General features: G+C 38.8%; 2 protein-coding genes across 4 annotated transcripts in view; one reads left to right on the forward strand and one right to left on the reverse strand.

Moving 5' to 3' along the window:
• The window catches only part of CERT1 (ceramide transporter 1), a 135364-nt gene extending 125530 nt beyond the window's left edge, over positions 1 to 9834 (reverse strand). The window contains exons 1-3 of one of the 3 annotated variants that reach the window (XM_060093059.1): positions 9749 to 9834; positions 9097 to 9499; positions 4115 to 4249 (exon numbers count right to left, since the gene is read on the reverse strand). In XM_060093059.1, coding sequence (XP_059949042.1) covers positions 4115 to 4249; positions 9097 to 9499; positions 9749 to 9834 — 624 coding nt within the window. Of the gene's footprint in view, positions 1 to 4114; positions 4250 to 9096; positions 9583 to 9748 lie in introns of those variants that run through there. The other 2 variants (XM_060093058.1, XM_060093057.1) reach the window with 2 other exon arrangements.
• Positions 9040 to 21576, forward strand: part of POLK (DNA polymerase kappa) — a 68141-nt gene continuing 55604 nt past the window's right edge. The window contains exon 1 of the mRNA XM_060093056.1: positions 9040 to 9921. The gene's annotated coding sequence lies outside the window, so the exon portion shown is untranslated. The remainder of the gene's footprint in view (positions 9922 to 21576) is intronic.

Raw genomic sequence — 21576 nt, forward strand, 5'->3', positions numbered from 1 at the left:
TAGACTCCATGGTTAGCCATTTGGGAAAAAATTAGAAAGCTAAATTCCCACATCACTTATTATACTAAAATAACTCCCACGGGAATCAAATTCAAATGTAAAATTGTAGATGAAAATGTAACTACATTTATATAGAGTTATACTCTTTGAGTTATGTTTTAGTTAAACATAACTAAATACAGAAGCCATAAAGGAAAAGGTCAGTAAGAGCACACAAAATTTTTAAATTTCTGTTAAGACTTAAAGAGAATATAAAATAAGGAAAGAAAAAACAGACAATGACAACCTGGGGAAAAACATTTGCAATAAATATGACAAATTGCCAAATATCATGATATAAAGAGCTACAAATCAATAACTGAGAAAGAGATGAACAAGCGATGAGAAGAGGAAAAAATGAATTATAAAGATATGAAGTTACCCTCTTGAATAAAAAAGTGCAACTTAAAATAATGAGACACCATTTTTATCTAGCAGTTTGTCAAATATTTTAACATTTGCCAAAACCTGACTTCCTCAACATTTGAGAGTATGGAGGAACTTCCCAGGTGGCACAGTGGATAGGATTCCACACCCAATGCAGGGGGCCTGGGTTTGATCCCTGGTCAGGGAACTAGATCTCACATGCATGCTGCAACTAAGAGTTCGCATGCAGCAACTAAGGAGCCCATGTGCAGCAACTAAGAAGCCCTGGAGCCACAACTAAGGAGCCCGCCTGCCGCAACTAAGACCCAGTGCAACCAAATTAAAAAAATATATATTTGAGGGTATGGGGAAATAGGGACACTCATGCACTATTTGCAGGAATGAAAAGTGGTACTTTTGAAAGGGCATTTGACAGTAACTATAAAAAAATTTTTAAATACATATGTTTGTTTCAAGAGTGTTTGTAGTAAAACAAATTTATACATGATCTAAATTTCCAAGAACAGGGAAGGGGCAAATAAATAAGACATGGTACGTCCACAATATTCAACAAAATGTAGTAAATGTCCAAGACATATTAAAAGAAAACAAGGTGCAGAACGATAGATTTAGTATGATGCCATCTGTGTAAATGAAAATGAAGGATATAAACAAATAAATGCTTATATAGGCATACATAGTATCTGGAAGGACAGACCAAAAATTTGATTTTCATTATGTCTTGAGTGCAGGACTAAGAGTAAAGAGAAGCATTTACTTTTTAAACCTCTTCATGCCACAGATTATATATATTTTTTTACCAAGAGTACTTTATTTAAAAACAGAACTTAAAAAATAAATAACAGTTTAGATACTCCATAAACATTGTTTTTGATTGATGAAACACAACTAACATATATTGAACATCTACTACATGGCAAGTTTTGTAGCAGGGACTGGGTCTTAAGCAAATAACTACTAAACTACAATAATTGAGAAATTCAACTTTCTACGAACATTTATTAAACATACAAACAGGTGATTTCCCAAAAAGTGACAGAGTACTATTTTTCCTCTCAGTAACTTATTCCCAATCCCTTCACGTTAAGAATTATTTCCAGGTAACAAATTCTCCCAGGAAATACTTTGTTCCTTCTAAGTATTTCACTCAATTTATTATCACATAACTAAAGAACATGATTTGAATAAGGAATGACTTAATTGTTAAGCTAAAATAATAGTGAATTTAACAATGGATTAGGTTCTATCAGAAAAGGTGGGTTCAAACATTAGGTTCACCAACAAATAATAAATATGTTAATGAATGGTTACAGTAAAGTCACAACTCTTCAAGTCCAGATTTCCTCATATATGAATACTATCAATTTCATAAGGATGTCATGTACACAAATTCAACCATATTTATTCTTTGCCTTCAGAGATGAATTGATACATATAATGGCCCATATTTAAGAAAAGCAAAAGATACCTATTTAACAGAGGTTAGTATTACATTTTAAAAATTTAACTCAAATACATACTCTATTTGTAAACTTCATTCTGAGAAGTTCACTGAATTCAGTTATATTTTGTAATTTCCTTGAAATATGTAACAGTGAACTTATGAACCGACAGAATACGAACAGAGTTGAAGAAGTTCAGGAATATAAATACTTGTGTTTCTCCATACCACCTGGTTAACTATAGCGAAAACTAACTACCACTCAGATTCTGCTGCTTCCTTCATTTTTTTTTTTTTTTTTTTTTTTTTTTTTTACCTTCTCTACTACCACTTAGCCCAGTGAGTACTTCCACTAGGTCCCTTCAATGTTTTCAAATTGTCTTGCTTTCCTACTCATTTCTTTGATTATGAACCACAATGAAAAGTTCTACAAGCAAATACAGATAACAAAAATACCAAAATGACAACGACAAAAAATCTACGAAGAGCTAACACATTGTTTTTTCCTGAGCAGATGCAATGTAAATATTTATTAAAAGTTTTTCTTTTCCCCAAATAAGCCATGCACTATTACCACAGTCCATAATTCAAGACAGGATAACTAAATTTAAACTAGCATAGTACTCTAGGAATACTACTAGTTAGGAAACAATAAAGATATAAACTATTTTCAGAGTCAAACAAGCACTGTAACTAACAAGCATCCAATAATATGCAAAAGAAGGAAGAAGCGGAAGAACCAAGAGAAGACATTTCAAAATTGTAAAGTACATTACTATCCATGATTCTTTCCTCTAGCATGAATAGTGATCTATCTCAAGAGAAATAAAACCCCAAAATATTAACTATCAATAGATACAATTTCAAAAGTACATTATAACGTACCACATACCAGTCCAAATAAATAGTGAGCCTTTATGTTCAAACTATTTCTTTAAAATTGTCCATAAGAATGGAGAGTAGCAGTTTCATTCTGAACGTTTCCAAACAACTCCTCTATAAGTTTTTCCAACTCAATATCCAACTAAGCTTTTATTTTCAAACTCTGAATATATAAGAGGGGCAGAATGTATGAAAGGTGATGGAAAAATACTACATGGTTTTACTTAAATGTGTAACATAAACATATGTAAGTTATATTTAGATATCAACACATATCCAAGTACACCATTTATCTTTATAAACAATATAAACTCTAACGTAACATGAATTCTCTTTGAATGTATAGTAAAATCTATGATTGTTTTAACACACCCATTTTTAGATTTTAACTACAATAGCTTCCTTAACTGACCTCCATTTAACTCACCTGCCTTAGACAATACCTTTTTTTTTGCCCTTTATTAAATATGCCTCGACATGCTGACCACTCTCAACTAGTATGCTATTTTTAGTATACTCAGGCACTTCTGGCCCACTAGCTGAGTTACATGTTTAACAAGTCAGTTGGTTGTTCCTAAACCTGTTTATGCCAGTTTACTTGCTGTAGTTCTTACATAACTTAAACATCATGTAAATCTATGGAATACAAGAGCAAAGAGAGCTGTTTCTATGTAAACTACATTGAATGCGAGCTAAGTAGAATGACTCAATAAAGGTAAGTCATTCTTTTAAAAGGTATTAAATTAAATAAAGGTGAGATATCTGTAAAATATTAGGGAAAAACATCAAAAGTCAAAAAGAGGAACCTATATTTAGGGTTTTTCAAAAGTACCTTTAAGTTTTTATTCCACTTTAGAGAATCAAAACTGGAAATTGCAAATCAAGCATTACGGATATAATACTTTACCCAAGAACAACTTCTCTCAGCTCCATATTCAAAGACATACTGTTAGCTCTACATCAAAAAGTTGGTAAGTGAATTTAGATTTATATATTTTAAGTCAAAATTTTAAAATGTTAAGATATGTATATTTTTATTTTCCTGCTTTAACTTTTTCAATAACTCAACAAGTAACTGTCCCCATCTATCAGATATGAAGCCATCTAACATCTTTTTTTCTGAAGCCCTTGTTTAATGGCTTGCTGTAACCAACTAGATAAATACTACATGTCTATATAAAATAACAGTATGTAGTAATACACTCTAAAATAATTTTATGGAAAAAATATTAGACTGCATGCTCCACAAGAGAAAGGATCTTAATCTGTTTTGTTCATAGACATATCCCAAGCCCCTAGAATAGGTTCCTGTGTATAACTTATGCTCAATAAATATTTGTTAAATGAAGGAGAACAGGAGCTTACCGTGACAACAGCCTTGCTAAGACAGATGGATCCTCTACAGCCATACTCTGTCTCATCTTCAGATTTGTAGTAACTCAGAGTATTATTTTTCAAAACTACCCAGCGGTCCTGCCACCCATGAATGTAGTTTGTCCACTGGAGGAGGAGAAGACAAAAAATTAAGTCAGTATTTTAGAAATCCAAACTTTCTGAAACAGCAGTCAATCTAAGTTTAAAACCAAAATGTGAGAAGTGCTAACTTAATTATAAACAGTAAAAAAAAAAAAAGTGAAAAGTTAAAATTTTCCAGATTGTATATAATTTTCAATAATTTCTACAAAATTATAAATAAAATAGATAATAAAATATAACATTTTCTTCTAATATTTGAGGAATAAAACTGAAGCACATTTCAGTTAAAAATTCTGCTTTACTCTTTGTGTGCTTTCATCCTCCCCTCCTCACCACCTTCAAAACTCTTAAATTGTTTTGGTCCCTGCCATAATTGACTTATTCAATAGAAAAGTAAGTTTGGCTATACAGTCTGTCATTCTCCTACACCAAGTACTGCTGCATGAAGCCTTCTAAATCAACAGAAGTAGAAGTCAATCATGGCCCAAACTCTATTTTTGTTGTAAGTTATTCCTACATGAAAATGTACGATGTTTACGACTACATTAAAGTAAAAACAGATTATTAATCTTTAGTAAGTCTACATCAACTTTATTTTTACCTCCACAGAACTCAATATTATAGGACAGTTAATTCATTTTCTAAGTTTCTCTGAAGATCTATTTTTCAAACTCAAGAGTAAAATACAAACATAAAACTGGTTTTCAAAAACATACTTGGATTATCTGTTTCCAGTACCTACAAATAGTTTCTGTGTTGCTAAAGTTTCGCTGCTGCACAGTGAAGATCACAATCAATAAACTTGCAAAGGCAGAAATGTAACCTCTATGGGAATTGTTGATATTGCATATTTTTATGCTCTGGGGTTTTAAGTACAGACAATTCCAAAAACTATCTGCTAACTCAAAAACTATCTGCCAAAAACTAACTCTAAATGGATTGTTAAAAATATACTGCATTGGCTCAGAGAAATCTTTTCTTTACTATTTCCTAATTCCACAGGTTTGAGATGGTTCAGCTCTTTTATCTTCTAAGCTCCATCATTACAGCCCCTCCCTGAGAGCTATCCATGCTGGCAATTTAACTCATTCTTTCCTGAGGGCTCTCTAATCACTATTTCCTCATTTTAACTCCCTGCGATTTACTACCACTTAAGACACCGACTTGAAATAATGATGGTTACATACAAAACTAAATTTATCTCCACCCATAGGATGCACATCCCCCTCCGTTCCTATTTCCTTGGCTATACTGTTACTGCCACAGCCATTCCGACTCAAACCTGGCTCAGCGTTCCTGTACTGTATGGACAGAGCAGTGGATACAACATCAGAGAGACTCAACTACTTTTACTAGCTGTGTGAAAAGTTCTGACAAATTACTTAACTTTTCTGAACTTCAGTTTTTTTCCTCAGTCATTGGAGTGGGTGAATAAAATCATGAATACACCTACTATATTCCTAGGAGATACTGAATACCTGACTGGTCCTTCTTAATCTTTATAGCCCATTATCAACTCCTATTCATCTTTCCTTCCTATTAAACCCTTAAATCTGACCCCTTTATTTTCAAGTAATCCAATCACATTATCAGGTTCCTGGATTCCTGAGAAGGCTTAATAACCTTACCTCTGATATCTTCTGATTTTTATTTCATAACTTACATAATCTTATTTATTAGGCATATTTTGCTTATTTATCTTACATATTAACCTCATTGAGCCTCCAGCTCCAAAACTTACATGAACAACTCCCAATTGCCTGTAATACAAATCCTTTAGACTGGCATACCTTAATCCTACCTCGCTTCCAATTACTGCCCGTCAGAAAGCTACTAACTGTGATTGTGGCCAAGTTACTTACCTGTTTGTTTGTTTGTTTGTTTCTTTGTCAAACTCTACCTCTTAAAGTTGTTTAACATTAAGCAAGAACAGACTTAGAACACTGCCAAGCACACAGTATTTTCTCAGTTGGAGGCAGAGCTATGCATAGCTAATGAAGCTTAGAAACCTTCAGGGAAGCTCACAAGGACACCTTCCAAAGTGACAGAAGGGGCCCTAGAAATCATGTGTCCATATTTTCATATTATTTTCTTACAGAGGACCCAATAATTACATAAGCTTCAGGATTTACACAGAAAATGTTAACTCCTATTCACAGCTAGAAGGCAGATTTTTGCCTTTTCTCTACCCTCATAACATTCCCTTGCTCTTCCCCATTTAACAGAGACAAGGCAATATGCAGACACTGCAGGAGAAGCAAACATTCCTGCCTCCAATAGTCCAGCAAGCAAATATTCAAGAGGAAAAAAAATACATTTAGAAAAAGAGTCAGAAGCAAGTTACAAATCAAATGCTATAGGAATTCAAGGGAAGGAGCTCTGGGATGGTTGGTGAAATAAGAAAAGTCTTTATGAAAAGAATAGTTGAGATGGACTCTACACATGGACAGAATTTCAGCCAACAGTTAGGTATGTGGAGAAAACGTTAAGGTAAAGATAAGATAAAAAGGATGGAGGGAATTCAGAAGGAATTGGATGAGACTGACCAAGGCTTAGTTGCTCTCAAGTCCTACTAAGGCATGAATCTTTCCCCATCCACAGTCTATCTTGATATTTGTTAGAACCACCTAGAATTATTGTCTATCCAGTATTTTTGGAACTTACGTGCCTAAGAAGCGAGTCTGTAGAAAGTATATTTATATTAAAAAAAAAACCTTTGGGCTGGTGTACAAGTTTACTCCACCACCACCATTCCAAACTCACTCCATTTGGTGGGGGGGGGAGTGGGGGGGGACAAAACAAATTAGTATTTGGACTTAACTACATTACTAAGCAGAAGGAAAAGAACAGAGGCTGAGTTCTAATTTTGTTTAAAATTACCAGGTGAATACAAAGGCTGAAAATGTATACGTACTTTAAATTTAAAAGCATACACTCAATAAAAAATATTATTGATTAAAAAGCTTCCAAGAAAACATATGTAACCATAAATTGTTAAATTTCAGGGAAATTTCCTTCATGGCTGTTAACAAGAACACCAAAACTACGTTGATTCTATGTATGCAGCAACAATGAAGTTATTTACGAACCAAAGAAGTGGTCAAATACTACATTTCTATACACTTAGATATCAAGGAGATAGTCTTCCTTTTTTTTGTCATAAAGTATACACTTACTACACTGCTCTGCGTAAGTGATACTCATATACTCATATACAGTACATACTCAGAGCACTGGTGACTCCGCCAATCACTACGATCCTCCTACCCCCCAAAAAGTGATGATCAACAGTTCAAAAGTACGGCTTGTTTTGTAAAATACCTAACACTCCACAATACTAATTTGGAAGTCTGCTTCTCATTTAATGAGAAAAAAGTGGTGAAATTACCTGAATCACTGAGAAGCAAAGAGCCCATTTCATAACAGTTCCAAAGAGAAATGTATACCTATTGCACTACGTGTTCAATACAGATTCTTAAATTACACGATACATTTAATCCAAAGAAACCCTAGGGAGCTTCACTTTACTGAAAACTTTTCACTGAAATTCCAATAATGATCACAGTATCAACACACACCATAATTTTTCTGTATGCAAATGAAAGTTAACACTCGCAAGCCTTAGTTCTGACATACTCATGCCTTTCTTAGGACCTTTCTCAGCCTTCTAAAGACAATATAAAAGCTAATATGAAACAATTCCACAAACAACGTCCCAATGCTTAGGCAAAGTATGTATACTGGAAGCAGGGTGATTTCTTAATAGCCAGCGGCTGCACATGATCTAGGATCTTATGACCAGCCTGTTGAGAGACTGGACCTTGCTCCCCCTCTCCAAATTAACTGCTAGCTCCAGCCATTTCTAAAAGTTTAACAGGAAGAGAGAAGGAAGTAAAAAAGACAATGTGGATCTTCTCATAGCAAAAACGTTAAAAAAAAAAAAGAAAGAAAACAAAAAGAACCCCAACAACAAACCCCAAACTATGTACTACCAAAAGAAAAGATCACCCACCTTCTCTCTTAAAAAGGGCTTCATTCAAACTCTACAAACTCTACAAATGACTATCTGCTTTGCAAAAATTTTGGAAAAGTGGTTTTAAAAAATTTAGGAAAAGTAAGATGTCTTTTCCTTACTCTGGCCCACTGACTGCAAGAATATTTTACTATTAAATAATACTCTTCTTCCTCAACTAAAGGTCGGTCTCCATTCTGACAGGTTTCAAGTTACTATGAATATTTCTTGTACCTATTACCTGACTATTCAATAGCTCTTCTCTGAACTGGGGTAAAGAGTAAGGGGAAAAGTACAAAACTCCTCCTCTCATTGAGACCTTTCACTACATCTAGGCTGGCATAGTTTACCACCTCAGATTTCAGCACCAAGCCGAGTTGCTCCGGCTTCTATCTCAAAAGTAGGGTCTGCAGAAACCCCTCAACCCTATTCTGCTTGGCATCTCCGGACTAATCTCGTTTGAGAGGTCTGAGGTGCACGGTTCCCATGCCTAGTCCTTCGGGTACCGTTGTTGCCCAACCCAAATTGCTATACCCGGACAGCTGCCGCCCGGGGTCCTAAGTCACGGTGCGCATCCCGCTCCCAAACAGGATCCGAGGTTGGGACAGGTCTTTCCCGGTCCCAGGCCGCCGAGCCCCAGAGCAGGCGAGGAAGACAGTCCTCTTCTGCCCCCCCACCCCCACCCAACCCTGGCCCGGGCACTCGTGCCGCAGTACTCGGGCCCACACCCCGGCACATTCCGCAGCCCCCGCCCCGACAGAGTCTGTGCCTCGCGCCCAGCCCCACCCCATGCCCTCAGCAGCTCGCCTCGCCGCAGGTGAGTCTGGGCAAGGGGTCCTCGGCCCCGCGGGTTGCTCACCTTGCTGAGGACCCCGCAGCGCTCCACAGGCGGCCCGGACTCCGTCTCCGGATCCTCCTCCGAGCCCGACGAGTTCCAGCTCTGGTTATCCGACATGGAGGCGCGACAGCCGAGCAGGAGACCGGCCCCCGCTCCCTGAGCTGCGCCGTTGGAGGCGCCCAGTCCCCGGGGTGAAGCGTCGGAGGATGGCGAAGGAAGGAGTGCCCGCTCGGGAGCAGGAGGGAGCTGGAGGAGGGACGAAGTGCGCCCGCCGCGCCGCCGCCGCGCCTGACACCGAGCGGACCGGGGAAGGAGGACGAGTGGCGAAGGAAGCCTGCCCTTCCAGCCGTCAGCCGCCGCCGCCGTCGTCGCCGTCGCCGTGACCCCTGCGCTCTGCCCGGCGCTGCCACCCGAACTCAGCCCCCTCGGTGCCAACCTCGGGGGAAACGAAAAGGGGAGGAAGAGGGGAAAAAAAAATCTAGCTGCAGAGACCCAGGTCCACTCACACCTCCGCTACCGCCGCCATCTTCCCGCCTGGCCCACTATTTACCCTCCCCTCCCCTCCCCTCTCCCCTCCCCTTCGTCCTCCCATTCTCCCCCGGCTCCCCGCCCCGTCCTCCTCCCAACGTCTGACGCGACACGCCGAGGCTCGGAGTCCCCTCCCGCAACCTACCTCCTGCCCTCCCGAGTGACGCCGGGTAGAAAACTAGGAAGAGCGGAGAAAGGAGAAGGAGGGATGGGGACGCCACTGTGCTGCATTCTGGGAAGGACGCTGCTCCGTACGCCGCGCAGCCTCCTGGGAGTTGTAGTCGCGGTCCTGAGGTAACTGGAGAGAGAGCCGAGTTGGTAAGTTTTGCCGCTTTGGGGACGGGCAAGGGGAGGGTGGGCTTCGTTTGACAGTTGCGTGACCCGTCCCCTCGGCCATGCGCTTCTATCTCAGCCTAGTGTGTTTATGATGAACTTATGCCGGGCTTGTGGGCCCGGACGTGAGATAACTCTGTTGAGGATGCCCGGGCTTGCCCTCCATGGCGGCTTCCCGAAAGCCCGGGAGCATCTTGCCGCTTGCCCGGACAGAAGTGTACCGGGCGCTTCCGCTTCAACCGGGGGCCAGGGGTTTGCGACCTCTCTAATAACAAGGGCGTTTCTTTCCGTCAAACCACCTCTGCGAATTTCGAAGGTCTTCCATCTCGCTCTTTGGAAGTTAGACTTCACACGACGTTTCCCTCTTTAGAAGGAAGCATTTAGTCCCTTCTCACCAGAGCAAGAGCTTTTCGTTGTTAGATTTACAGAGTTTTTATGTGGAAAGTAATTTTGAAGATATCAGAGAATAAATGACGTTGAAGAGTTTTTAAAGTAAAATAAGAATGTGAGATGAGAGCCTGGAGTTTTCTCTTAGTTGTAAATGAGTGTTTTCCTGACACCCAAGTTAACAACAGTCTCTAATGACCTATCTTCCTCTGGAAGATAGGAGAGGTTAGAATAGAAACTGTCATGTATAACAAAAACCAAAGTGCAATGATCTTATTGAGTAATAAGGGATTAGGCAATAGGAGGCTGGCTTTGCTTTAAGACTGGAATTGAATTAGTGGAAAGACCAATAGAAGATCTAACAAATCTTGTTTAGTCTCTTTGCATACATTATAAGGATAATTTTTATGGGGAGAGCTTTAACTTTGTAGCTTCAGTTCTTTCATCCTGTTTGCCACTTCTCCATCTCGTCAATTTCCTAATAATTGCCAACAGTAAAATTACTTATTAAACCTTAGAAAGAATACCTGCTTACTGCAGGTGACAGGAGAATAGAAGTGAAATTTTGAGTCTAGGGGAAAAGGCACAGTGGCCAGAAATAGCTCTGGTAGCCAAAGAGGTCAACTTAACTGGGATCTTCAGGAAAAAAAACAGAATGATGGAAAGTGTCTCTGAGAAGTACCTATGAATCTTTCATTTTCCTAGATTTACACTTAAAAATGCTGGATCTGTTGTAAATCAGTTACAAATCATTTTTCCATTGTGAAATCAAGTGACAATGCATAGTTGAAAGTCATTCAGATGAATAAAACCTTGAGATAAAGCTTTTGAAAATACTTTGTCAACATGTTAATTAAAACACAATCCAAATTTTGTCATTCAAAAAAGAAAAAACCCACTTAGCACATTTTTCCTCTTTATTGAATTAGTAAATTATACCTTTAGAATATCAAATGTTGTAGCAATTAAATTTCGCTTTGCCTTCCGATTACCTAACACAATTGACGTCCCTTTTCTGATTCTTTTGAGCTCTAGGTTTTAAAATGTCATTAATCTCAAGGAAATGATTGTGAATTGTTGAGAACTCCACTTCATAATGCAATTTAGAATTATGGGAGCATAGTATATATTTATTTTTATTTTATTTAAAAAATTGTTTTGGCTGCATTGGGTCTTCGTTTCTGTGAGCAGGCTTTCTCTAGTTGCGGTGAGCCGGGGCTACTCTTCGTTATGGTGCGCGGGCTTATTGTGGTGGCTTCTCTTGTTGCGGAACATGGGCTCTAGGCACGCAGGCTTCAGTAGTTGTGGCGCACAGGGTTAGTTTCTCTGCGGCATGTGGGATCTTCCCGGACCAGGGATCGAACCTGTGTCCACTGCACTGGCAGGCGGATTCTAACCACTGAGCCACCAGGGAAGTCCCTATATTTATTATTATTATTTGTGTGTGTGTGTGTGTGTGTGTGTGTGTGGTACGCGGGCCTCTCACCGTTGTGGCCTCTCCCATTGCGGAGCACAGGCTCCGGACGTGCAGGCTCAGCAGCCATGCGGGCCCAGCCGCTCCGCGGCATGTGGGATCTTCCCGGACCGGGGCACGAACCCGTGTCCCCTGCATCGGCAGGCGGACTCTCAACCACTGCGCCACCAGGGAAGCCCCCTATATTTATTTTTAAATGGAACTTTCTATTGTATTTTATGCATTTCTTTTTTTTTTAATATTTTTTTATTTATTTAATTTTTTGGCTGCATCGGGTCTTAGTTGCGCCACACAGGCTCTTCATTGTGGCGCACGGGCTCAGTAGCTGCAGCACAAGGGGTTAGTTGCCCTGTGGCATGTGGGATCTTAGTTCCCTGACCAGGGATCAAACCCACGTCCCCTGCATTGGAAGGTGGATTCTTAACCACTGGACCACCAGGGAAATCCCTTATGCATTTCTAAGTTGTGTGATTGTAACCACCAATACTAATATGACTACAGTACCCACTTAATCAGTAGGAAATTGTTTCATTGTATTTAGAATTAATATGAGAGAAATTGTCTTTTTAAAAATGTTTTTGTGGGACTTCCCTGGCAGTCCAGTGGTTAAGACTCCGCGCTTCCACTGGAGGGGGCATGGTTTCGATCCCTGGGGTGGGGGTGAACTAAGATCCTGCATGCCCCATGGCATGGCCTAAATAAATAAATAAAAGCTATTGCCACATTGCCTCTCTATACTTACAAGACTATTTAAAAATGTTTTTAAGTTCGAAGGATTTTTGTATATTGTTCAGAATACCACATTAGAGGTTGGGATTCACTTTATTTTTGCTAATGGGAAGAAATTGCAATACAGTAGTAAAATACATGAGCTTTCTCTTTATGGTGAGAGTGACAGCTTCTCAGTTTTCTCGCTAACTTAGAACCTTCCCCAACTTTCTTGTAAATATTCCATATTTTCTCTTTTAGTAGTTTTTTTTTAACTCTTAAAACTTGAATCCACCTGGGATTTATTTTTGTGTATGGAATTAGGTAGGAATTGTTTTTTTAAGGACAGCAGCTTGGCCCAACATTTTATTTAATAGCCTATTCTTACGCTTATATTTATGTGATATACAAAATCTACATATATCTAGGTCTGTTTCTGGACTCCATTCTTTTTCATTGATCTACTTGTCTATACCTGTGCTAATACCATACTGTTTTAATTATTTAACTTTATACTATTTTCGTATATAATACCAAAACTCTCCTGGTGTTCTTTTTCATTTGGATAGTTTTGTATATCTTCTCTTCCAGATGAATTTTAGAACACCTTGTCAAATTGCATGAAACACTCTATTGGAATTTGGATTAAGAATACACTTATTTTATGAAGAAAATGACATCTTTACAATATTAACTCTTAGCCTCCGTCAGGCACTTTACATATCTGATCTAACTTATTCCCTATAAACCACATAAGGTGAGCATTGTTGGCCTCATTTTAAGGATATGAAACTGAAGCTCAGTGCTGCTAAGTAACTTATACAGTGTCAAATAGGTACTAAGTGTTGGAGTTAGGATTTGAACACAGATCTGATTTTAAAGATCATACTCTTGGGCTTCCCTGGTGGCGCAGTGGTTGAGAGTTCGCCTGCCGATGCAGGGGACGCGGGTTCGTGCCCCGGTCTGGGAAGATCCCACATGCCGCGGAGCGGCTGGGCCCGTGAGCCATGGCCGCTGAGCCTGCGCATCTGGAGCCTGTGCTCCGCACTGGCGGAGAGGCCCGCGTATCGCAAAAAAAAAAAAAAAAAAAAATACATATACAGTTGTCTCAGTATCCTCTGGGGGTTGGGTTTGTTTCCAGGACCCCGAGGATGCTCAAGTCCCTCGTATAATAGCAGCATAGTATAGTTGGCCTGCCATATCTGCGTTCCACATCTGCGGATTCAGCCAACTGCAGATGCATTGGTTGGTTGAATCCCTGGAGGTGGAAACTGCAGATACCGGAGGGCCAACTTTATTTAGACAAACAGCAACAACTATGATTAGTATTATTAAACATTTAAGCATCTGTTACTTTCTAGGTATGTTGCATACTTTTTCTTTAGTTTGACAATTTTCTTAAAAGAAAATTCATCCACATACATTTTCAAGCTGCAATAACATATTATGTAGCCAGTCTACAATTTTTTTCTATGACTGATAACTAAAGGAGTGTGTTTGCTAGCAAGACTATGTTCTAATTACCCATAAATAATTTTTTAAATTAATTAATTAAATTTTTGGCTGCCTTGGGTCTTCATTGCTGCACGCGGGCTTTCTCTAGTTGTGGCGAGTGGAGGCTACTCTTCGTTGCGGTGCGTGGGCTTCTCATTGTGGTGGCTTCTCTTGTTGCGGAGCACAGCTTACGGGCTTCAGTAGTTGTGACTCGCGGGCTTAGTTGCTCCGCAGCATGTGGGATCTTCCCGTGAGATCTTCCCGGACCAGGGCTCCAACCCACGTCCCCTGCATTGGCAGACACATTCTTAACCACTGCACCACCAGGGAAGTCCCTACCCATAAATAATTTAAGTGATCTCTAGAGCCTGTTGCAATCATCCTTTTGTCCAATGTTGATAAAGGAGTTATGTATTGATTTAACTCTTTTGTATCATGAAAAGTAGTAATTGGCATTTATTATCACTTTATTTTTTATATTTTGGAGTAATTTATGAATAATCTTGAGAAGTAACAATAAAGGGATAGTGAACAACATTGTTATTAGAAATTGTAATAAAAATCAAAACTTAGTAAACATAGGTTTTTATTTCATATTTTCCTGAAATAGGTAATGTTCTTTGAAAGTAACTCTAGCTGCTCATCAACTTTTATGCATGATCCTGGAACTATCCATTTAAAAAATAAAGACCCCAGGGCTTCCCTGGTGGCTCAGTGATTAAGAGTCCGCCTGCCAATGCAGGGGAGACAGGTTCGAGCCCTGGTCCGGGAAGATCCCACATGCCGTGGAGCAGCTAAGCCCGTGTGCCACAACTACTGAAGGCTGTGCTCTGGAGCCCGCGAGCCACAGCTACTGAGCCTGTGTGCCACGACTACTGAAGCCCGCACATCTAGAGCCATACTCCGCGACAAGAGAAGCCACTGCAATGAGAAGCCCATGCACCACAACAAAGAGTAGCCCCCACTCGCCGCAACTAGAGGAAGCCCACGTGCAGCAACGAAGACCCAACACAGCCAAAAATAAATAAATAAATAAATAAATAAATAAATAAATAAATAAATATCCCAGATTTCATATGCATCTTTAATAGATGCTAGCTTATCATTACTTCTGGCTCTTTATCTTGCACTTACATCATCCAAATGCAATGACATTAAAAACTTTGACCTCTCATAATCTTGTTGAAGAAAAAAAATTTTCTTTCCTTCATAATTGTAAAACATTTTCATTTTTATATTTATAAACATTAGTTAGAATGAAGGCCAATAAAGTTTTCACTTCTTCATCATCTATTTCTTTCCTGTCCCTTTTGTATAATATCTGCATTAAGCATTTGTGCACTTACAAACTATATTAAGTAACTTTTAGTGCACAAACATCATAAAGGATGAAAGAACAGTGTCATACATCCTGTTAGCAAAATGGGATATTCCAAATTCTTGTTGCAAAATATGCTGTGATGAAGTCCTTCCTGTTGAATGACAAACTGAATGGGAATGGCATATTTGCTTTTTATTCTTAAAAGTGCATTGTTTACTCATTGATTTTTGAGTTTCAGAAAATATATCTATTTGAATCATCTGAAATTTCAGTCCGAGATTTTGCTTATAAAATTAATTTCAGGGCTTCCCTGGTGGCACAGTGGTTGGGAGTCCGCCTGCCGATGCAGGGGACATGGGTTCGTGCTCCGGTACGGGAAGATCCCACATGCCGCAGAGCGGCTGGGCCCGTGAGCCATGGCCGCTGAGCCTGGGCGTCCAGAGCCTGTGCTCCACAATGGGAGAGGCCATAACAGTGAGAGGCCCGCGTACTGCAAAAAAAAAAAAAAAAAAGTTAAAATTAATTTCACCATCATTATAGTTTAGAATGCTATTAATCTCTTTACATTTATCTTCTGATTTGTCTGATAATTGTGAAACTCTTCTGTCAAATTTCCTATTTTTGCCAGTATGGGCAGAAAATGAAAAATTTAGAACTCTCAACTATGTTTAATGAAAACTACCAAAAAACAAGCCCCCCAAAACAAACAAACAAAAAAAACCCTGCAAAAATAGTGTCTTTATGCTTCTCTTATACTTTCTTTCAAAGATATGATACTATTGGGCTTCCCTGGTGGCACAGTGGTTGAGAGTCCACCTGCCGATGCAGGGGACACGGGTTCGTGCCCCGGTCCGGGAAGATCCCACATGCCACGGAGTGGCTGGGCCCATGAGCCAACACAATAAGAAAACTGAAGAACAGTGTAATAGTGATGATTTATTTTACTACTAGATCATCTTTCTAGATGGTTCCATTCTATTTTCTTATTATTTGAAAAAATAATTGAGTAGTAATGATTAAATAATTCCTAGGATGATAAAATAACAAAATACTCAAGATATAGGAAAAATAAGATCCCTAAGATACCATAAAATATCTTCAGTTTATAGAGATCACTGTAATGTATCTTCAATTTACAAAGGATTCAAATAGATCCATACAGAAATTGCAAGATAAGGTGAATTTTATTCTGATAAAAAAAGAATAAATTTTTTTTGTTCTTTGGAAGATTCCTAAGAAGGAATAAGATTTGAAATATCAATGCTTACAATAAACTTGCTCAAAGAAAAAAACTCGAAAACTAAAATTGAGTCTAATAGATCTTTGTGGTATACCAAGGGTTAATATGACCACATTTCTAATCTTATTTCATAACCAAATCTGAACTAGTGAGAGTAATTTTTAAAAAAATATAAAGTATATAATAAATATCTGACCTTAGGGACATCTCAATAGGTCATTTTTGTTAGAAATATCTAAAATATTAACAGAATTTTTTGGTTTTTTCACATAAAAAATGCATGGCTATCATGTATATCCCATTGTAGCAAGCATTTCACAGTGGAACCATACTTTATACATCATGATCTAAGAGGATTATTAGAAACCAACCAGAATTCAAAGGAATCAACGACCAACATGGGATATTTACTTTAGCCTCAAGCAGACATATTAAAAGATGTATGAAAACAAAAAAAAGATGTATGAAGTAAAGAAACACTGGTAAATTCCAAAGACAAAGCCCTTCTCCACAAAGCCCTCTGCTTCTTTCTAGGGATTATTGCTAGTTTTTTATGGAATGAGAACCTAAACTATATTGTGAGTAAGATTAGTATAATGCTTGATATTTCAGGTACATAATTCAAATAAATTTTGTAGGTCATAGTCTTGGAAAAGAAATGTTGGGAATTTTTGAAGCCTTGGAAAGCATTTTTTCTCTTTCTCATTAGGGGAAATTTTAGAAAAAGAGAAAAAAAATTAAATATATGCAATATGAGAGTAGGAGGGGATGAGGAAGGCAGCTCTGCTGCATATCAGAGACAGAGAAAACCTTCAGATCTTTTTTTTTTTTTTTTTGCTGTACGCGGGCCTCTCACTGCTGTGGCCTCTCCCGTTGCAGAGCACAGGCTCCGGACACACAGGCTCCGCGGCCATGGCTCGCGGGCCCAGCCGCTCCGCGGCATGTGGGATCTTCCGGGATCGGGGCACGAACCCGTGTCCCCTGCATCGGCAGGCGGACTCTCAACCACTGCGCCACCAGGGAAGCCCAAAACCTTCAGATCTTTAAAAGGGCAGATGAAGAGGAAGCAGGAGTAGAAGGAAGTGTTCACGGAGAATATAGGAAACTGGTCTAGATCTGTCCTTTGAAGGAAGGTGAGTTTCTAGGCACATCATGACCAAACTGTTGAAACCAGAGATTAAGAGGAAAAACTTGAAAGCAGTCAGAAAGAAATGACACATCATATATAAGGAACAACAGTTTGAATGATTGTGGTCTTAACAGATATAATGGAGACTAGAAAACAGTGAAGCAACATCTGAAAAGTACTGAAAGAAAAAAACTGTCAACTCAATTCTATGTCTGATGAAAATATCTTTCAAGAATGAAGGTAAGGGACTTCCCTGGCGGCGCAGTGGTTGAGAATCCGCTTGCCAATGCAGAGGACACAGGTTCAATCCCTGGTCCGTGAAGATCCCATGTGCTGCGGAGCAACTAAGCCCACGTGCTGCAACTACTGAAGTCCGCATGTCGTAGAGCCCGTATGCCACAACTACTGAAGCCCGCACACCTAGAGCCCATGCTCCACAGCAAGAGAAGCCACTGCAATGAGGAGCCTGCGCACCACAATGAAGAGTGGCCCCCGCTCACTACAACTAGAGAAAGCCTGCATGCAGCAACGAAGACCCAACGCAGCCCCCCCCCCAAAAAAAAAGAATGAAGGTAAAATAAACCTACTGGCATCTTAGGCAGTATTTATATATTTAGTGTACAGATTTAAAATGTGGGCTCTGGAGACAGAAGCTGGATTTGAATTCCAGCTTGGACACCTTCTGTGATCATGGGTGAATTACATAAATTCTCTAAGCCTCAACTTCCTTATATATTTTACTAATATTTACTCTGTTGGGATAATATCTAAATTAGTGAATAATCATGAAGAATAAATTAGAGAATGCCTCTCAAGCAGTTAGTACCTGCCTAGCATATGGTAAGTTGTTAGAAAATGTTAGTTATCATTTATTCATATTTTCAGCAAATGTAGCTAACCTTCTAGAATTTCATATTTTCTATTTTCATCTGTTTTATTTTTTCCCCTGACTTGAGAGAGTTTGGCTGACAGTATTGTAAAAGAGAAATCATTTTTGCTGCTACTTTGACTTGTACCCAGACCATACCTAAGAAGCTCTCATTTTCAGAGGAAGTCTTTCTTTTTATGAATAATGCTTTCACTTTATTTCATGTGTCACTTTAGGGAGAAATATAGGACCTTTTATTTTATTTACTTTTGGGGGGTGGGGGACAAGGTTCTGGTCTCAAGATACAATCAGTGCCCATTTTGTTTTCAGTGTCATTAAAGTATAATTAACTTTATTATTTTTTTTTTTTTTGCGGTACGCGGGCCTCTCACTGTTGTGGCCCCTCCCATTGCGGAGCACAGGCTCCGGACGCGCAGTCTCAGCGGCCACGGCCCACGGGCCCAGCCGCTCCGCGGCACATGGGATCCTCCCAGACCGGGGCACGAACCCGTATCCCCTGCATCGGCAGGCGGACTCTCAACCACTGCACCACCAGGGAAGCCCAGCGGGCTTTCTTTAGTTGCGGCCAGTGGGGGCTACTCATTGCAGTGCGCAGGCTTCTCATTGCAGTGGCTTCTCTTGTTGCGGAGCATGGGCTCTAGGCACACGGGCTTCAGCAGTAGTTGTCGCACGTGGGCTCAGTAGTTGTGGCTCACGGGCTCTAGAGCGCAGGCTCAGTAGTTGTGGCGCACGGGCTTAGTTGCTCCACGGCATGTGGGATCTTTCTGGACCAGGGCTCGAACCCGTGTCCCCTGCACTGGCGGGCAGATTCTTAACCACTGTGCCACCAGGGAAGTCCCCAAAGCACATACTTTTTGCACTGTGTCAAAATTTCTCTTAGAACTGAACTCTTTTTATTAAGTCTTCTGAGTATTAAAATAAGCAGTTAGCATATTTAGATTTAGTTATAAAAAAATAGGTATCAGTAAGTCTGGACTACTTTTGCTTTTATGGGTTAATAACATTAATTAACATAAATGGCTTTTATTGTATAAGAGATGATAGTTTAATAAACTATTCTAGCTCAGTGTTTTACAAGGGTTTTTAAATTTATGCTCCTTTCACAAACCTTCCTTTAATGTTATTTGATGCTTCAGAACAAATTTAGTATCACTAAAACCAAATCATTATTACCCAACCATTTATAGCATATAACCCTGAAAGAGATCATCTCATCAAGAATAATTATTTTTGCTAATTTAATATAAATTCCAGATCCTTTGTTATCAGAGGCTCTTCTATGTCATGTCTATTTAAATGTATTTTCCTAACTATGTTAGTAATAATTTACAAATAGGTTGTTAATTTTTAAAACCAAAGTTCTGTTAACAGAGTATAATCTGAACAGAAGTCAGATACTTATGGAGTTTTTTATTTATTAGGGCGGGGGGAGGCATGTGGATTTATTTTAAATCATTTTGGGTTAACTACTACAAAATCACAACTTCTTACTAATTTTTTTTTCCTATGATTGGCAGATTTTCTGGATGTTTAATTTTTTGTTTCTGATTTTCAGGCATGTATAAGACCAGGAAGAAAACATAATAATAATGATTTTTAGAGCCTGACTTCTTATGGAAACCATCTTTTAAAATTCATCAATAGTAAACGATTGTCAGCTGAAAACTGTTAGTTCAGTCTTGGAGTTGGTAACAATTTCAGTATATATCAGTGTTCACACAGGTATTTCTAAGGAATCAGGAGAACCAAAGAAATGAAGCTTATTATTAACTTTTCCTTTTCTTTAGGCTACCTATTCTTTTACTTTAGTGATAGAATATATATGAAGAAATTATAAGAGAGCTGTACAGCATTTGTAGAACAAAGATTTAAGGAAAAGTTTGAGATTTCATGTGAAAGGGTTACGTTGCTAAAAATATTTTAAACTCCTGCTGTAGACTGTTAGAGCTATTTAAGAAATCAGCAGTGGATCAAGATTAGGGCTCAGAAAAAATTGGAGCCATTTGGCAGAGGAGGTAATTGAAGTGATCATTTTCCCAGGATAGGAAAATAAAATAATATCCTGTACAACTCGTTCTGACTTTATTAAATATTTTCCTTCTAATAATATAGGAGATAGTATAGTGATAATATAATAGTTGAAATTTCCTACTAGTGGTGTAACCTTCCCTTATTATCCTGGCTTCTTATGCAATTCTATATTAAATTGGTAACATTTGAGATTGTAGAATTTTAAAAATTATTACAATACCCAAAATGGTACCACAAGAGAACCTTTTCCTCCTTTTCTAAGACCATATGTATTCAACTATCCCTTAAGGTTTGTGTGCTTTACTATATACCTCAACTAAAATAATTAATCTGTTTGGTATCACGTCTACAAAAGTAAATATTTTTGCTGACTTGATCTAATACCCAATGAAAGAACCTCTTGGCCTACCTCCTTTGTGTGAGTATAAACAAAGTTTTCCTTGTTAAAGAACCTGGAAGACTTTTTACAAAATATGCAACTCATCATCAGAATTGGAATGTATAAACTGAGCTTTGGGAATTTACCTTTGAACTGATTTTTTTTTTTTTTTTTTGGCCACACCACGCAGCATGTGGGCTCTTAGTTCCCCAACCAGGGATCAAACCTGTGCCCCCTGCATTGGAAGTGTGGAGTCTTAACCACTGGATTGCCAAGAAAGTCCCTGAACTGATGTTTAGTTAATGTGTTTTGTATCAGGATATATTTCATTCTGTACTAAGAAGCAGATAATTTCAATTTATTATTCTCTAAGTGCGAATTTTATACATCTGTAGGATTATGTAGAGTGTAGGGTTTTTGACTGCCTTCTGTCTCATTCATCTTTGAAATAAATTAAATTAATAGGCAACTCAGGAAAGAAAAATACAATTGAAGAGAATATATGCATGGTTCTCTCTTAAAGAATAGACCTTAAATCCTTGGTGAAAGGTTGAGGGTTTTTTTGGCCAAGCCATGTGGCTTATGGGA

Source organism: Mesoplodon densirostris, chromosome 3 (assembly GCF_025265405.1).
Source record: "Mesoplodon densirostris isolate mMesDen1 chromosome 3, mMesDen1 primary haplotype, whole genome shotgun sequence".
NCBI lineage: Eukaryota > Metazoa > Chordata > Mammalia > Artiodactyla > Ziphiidae > Mesoplodon > Mesoplodon densirostris.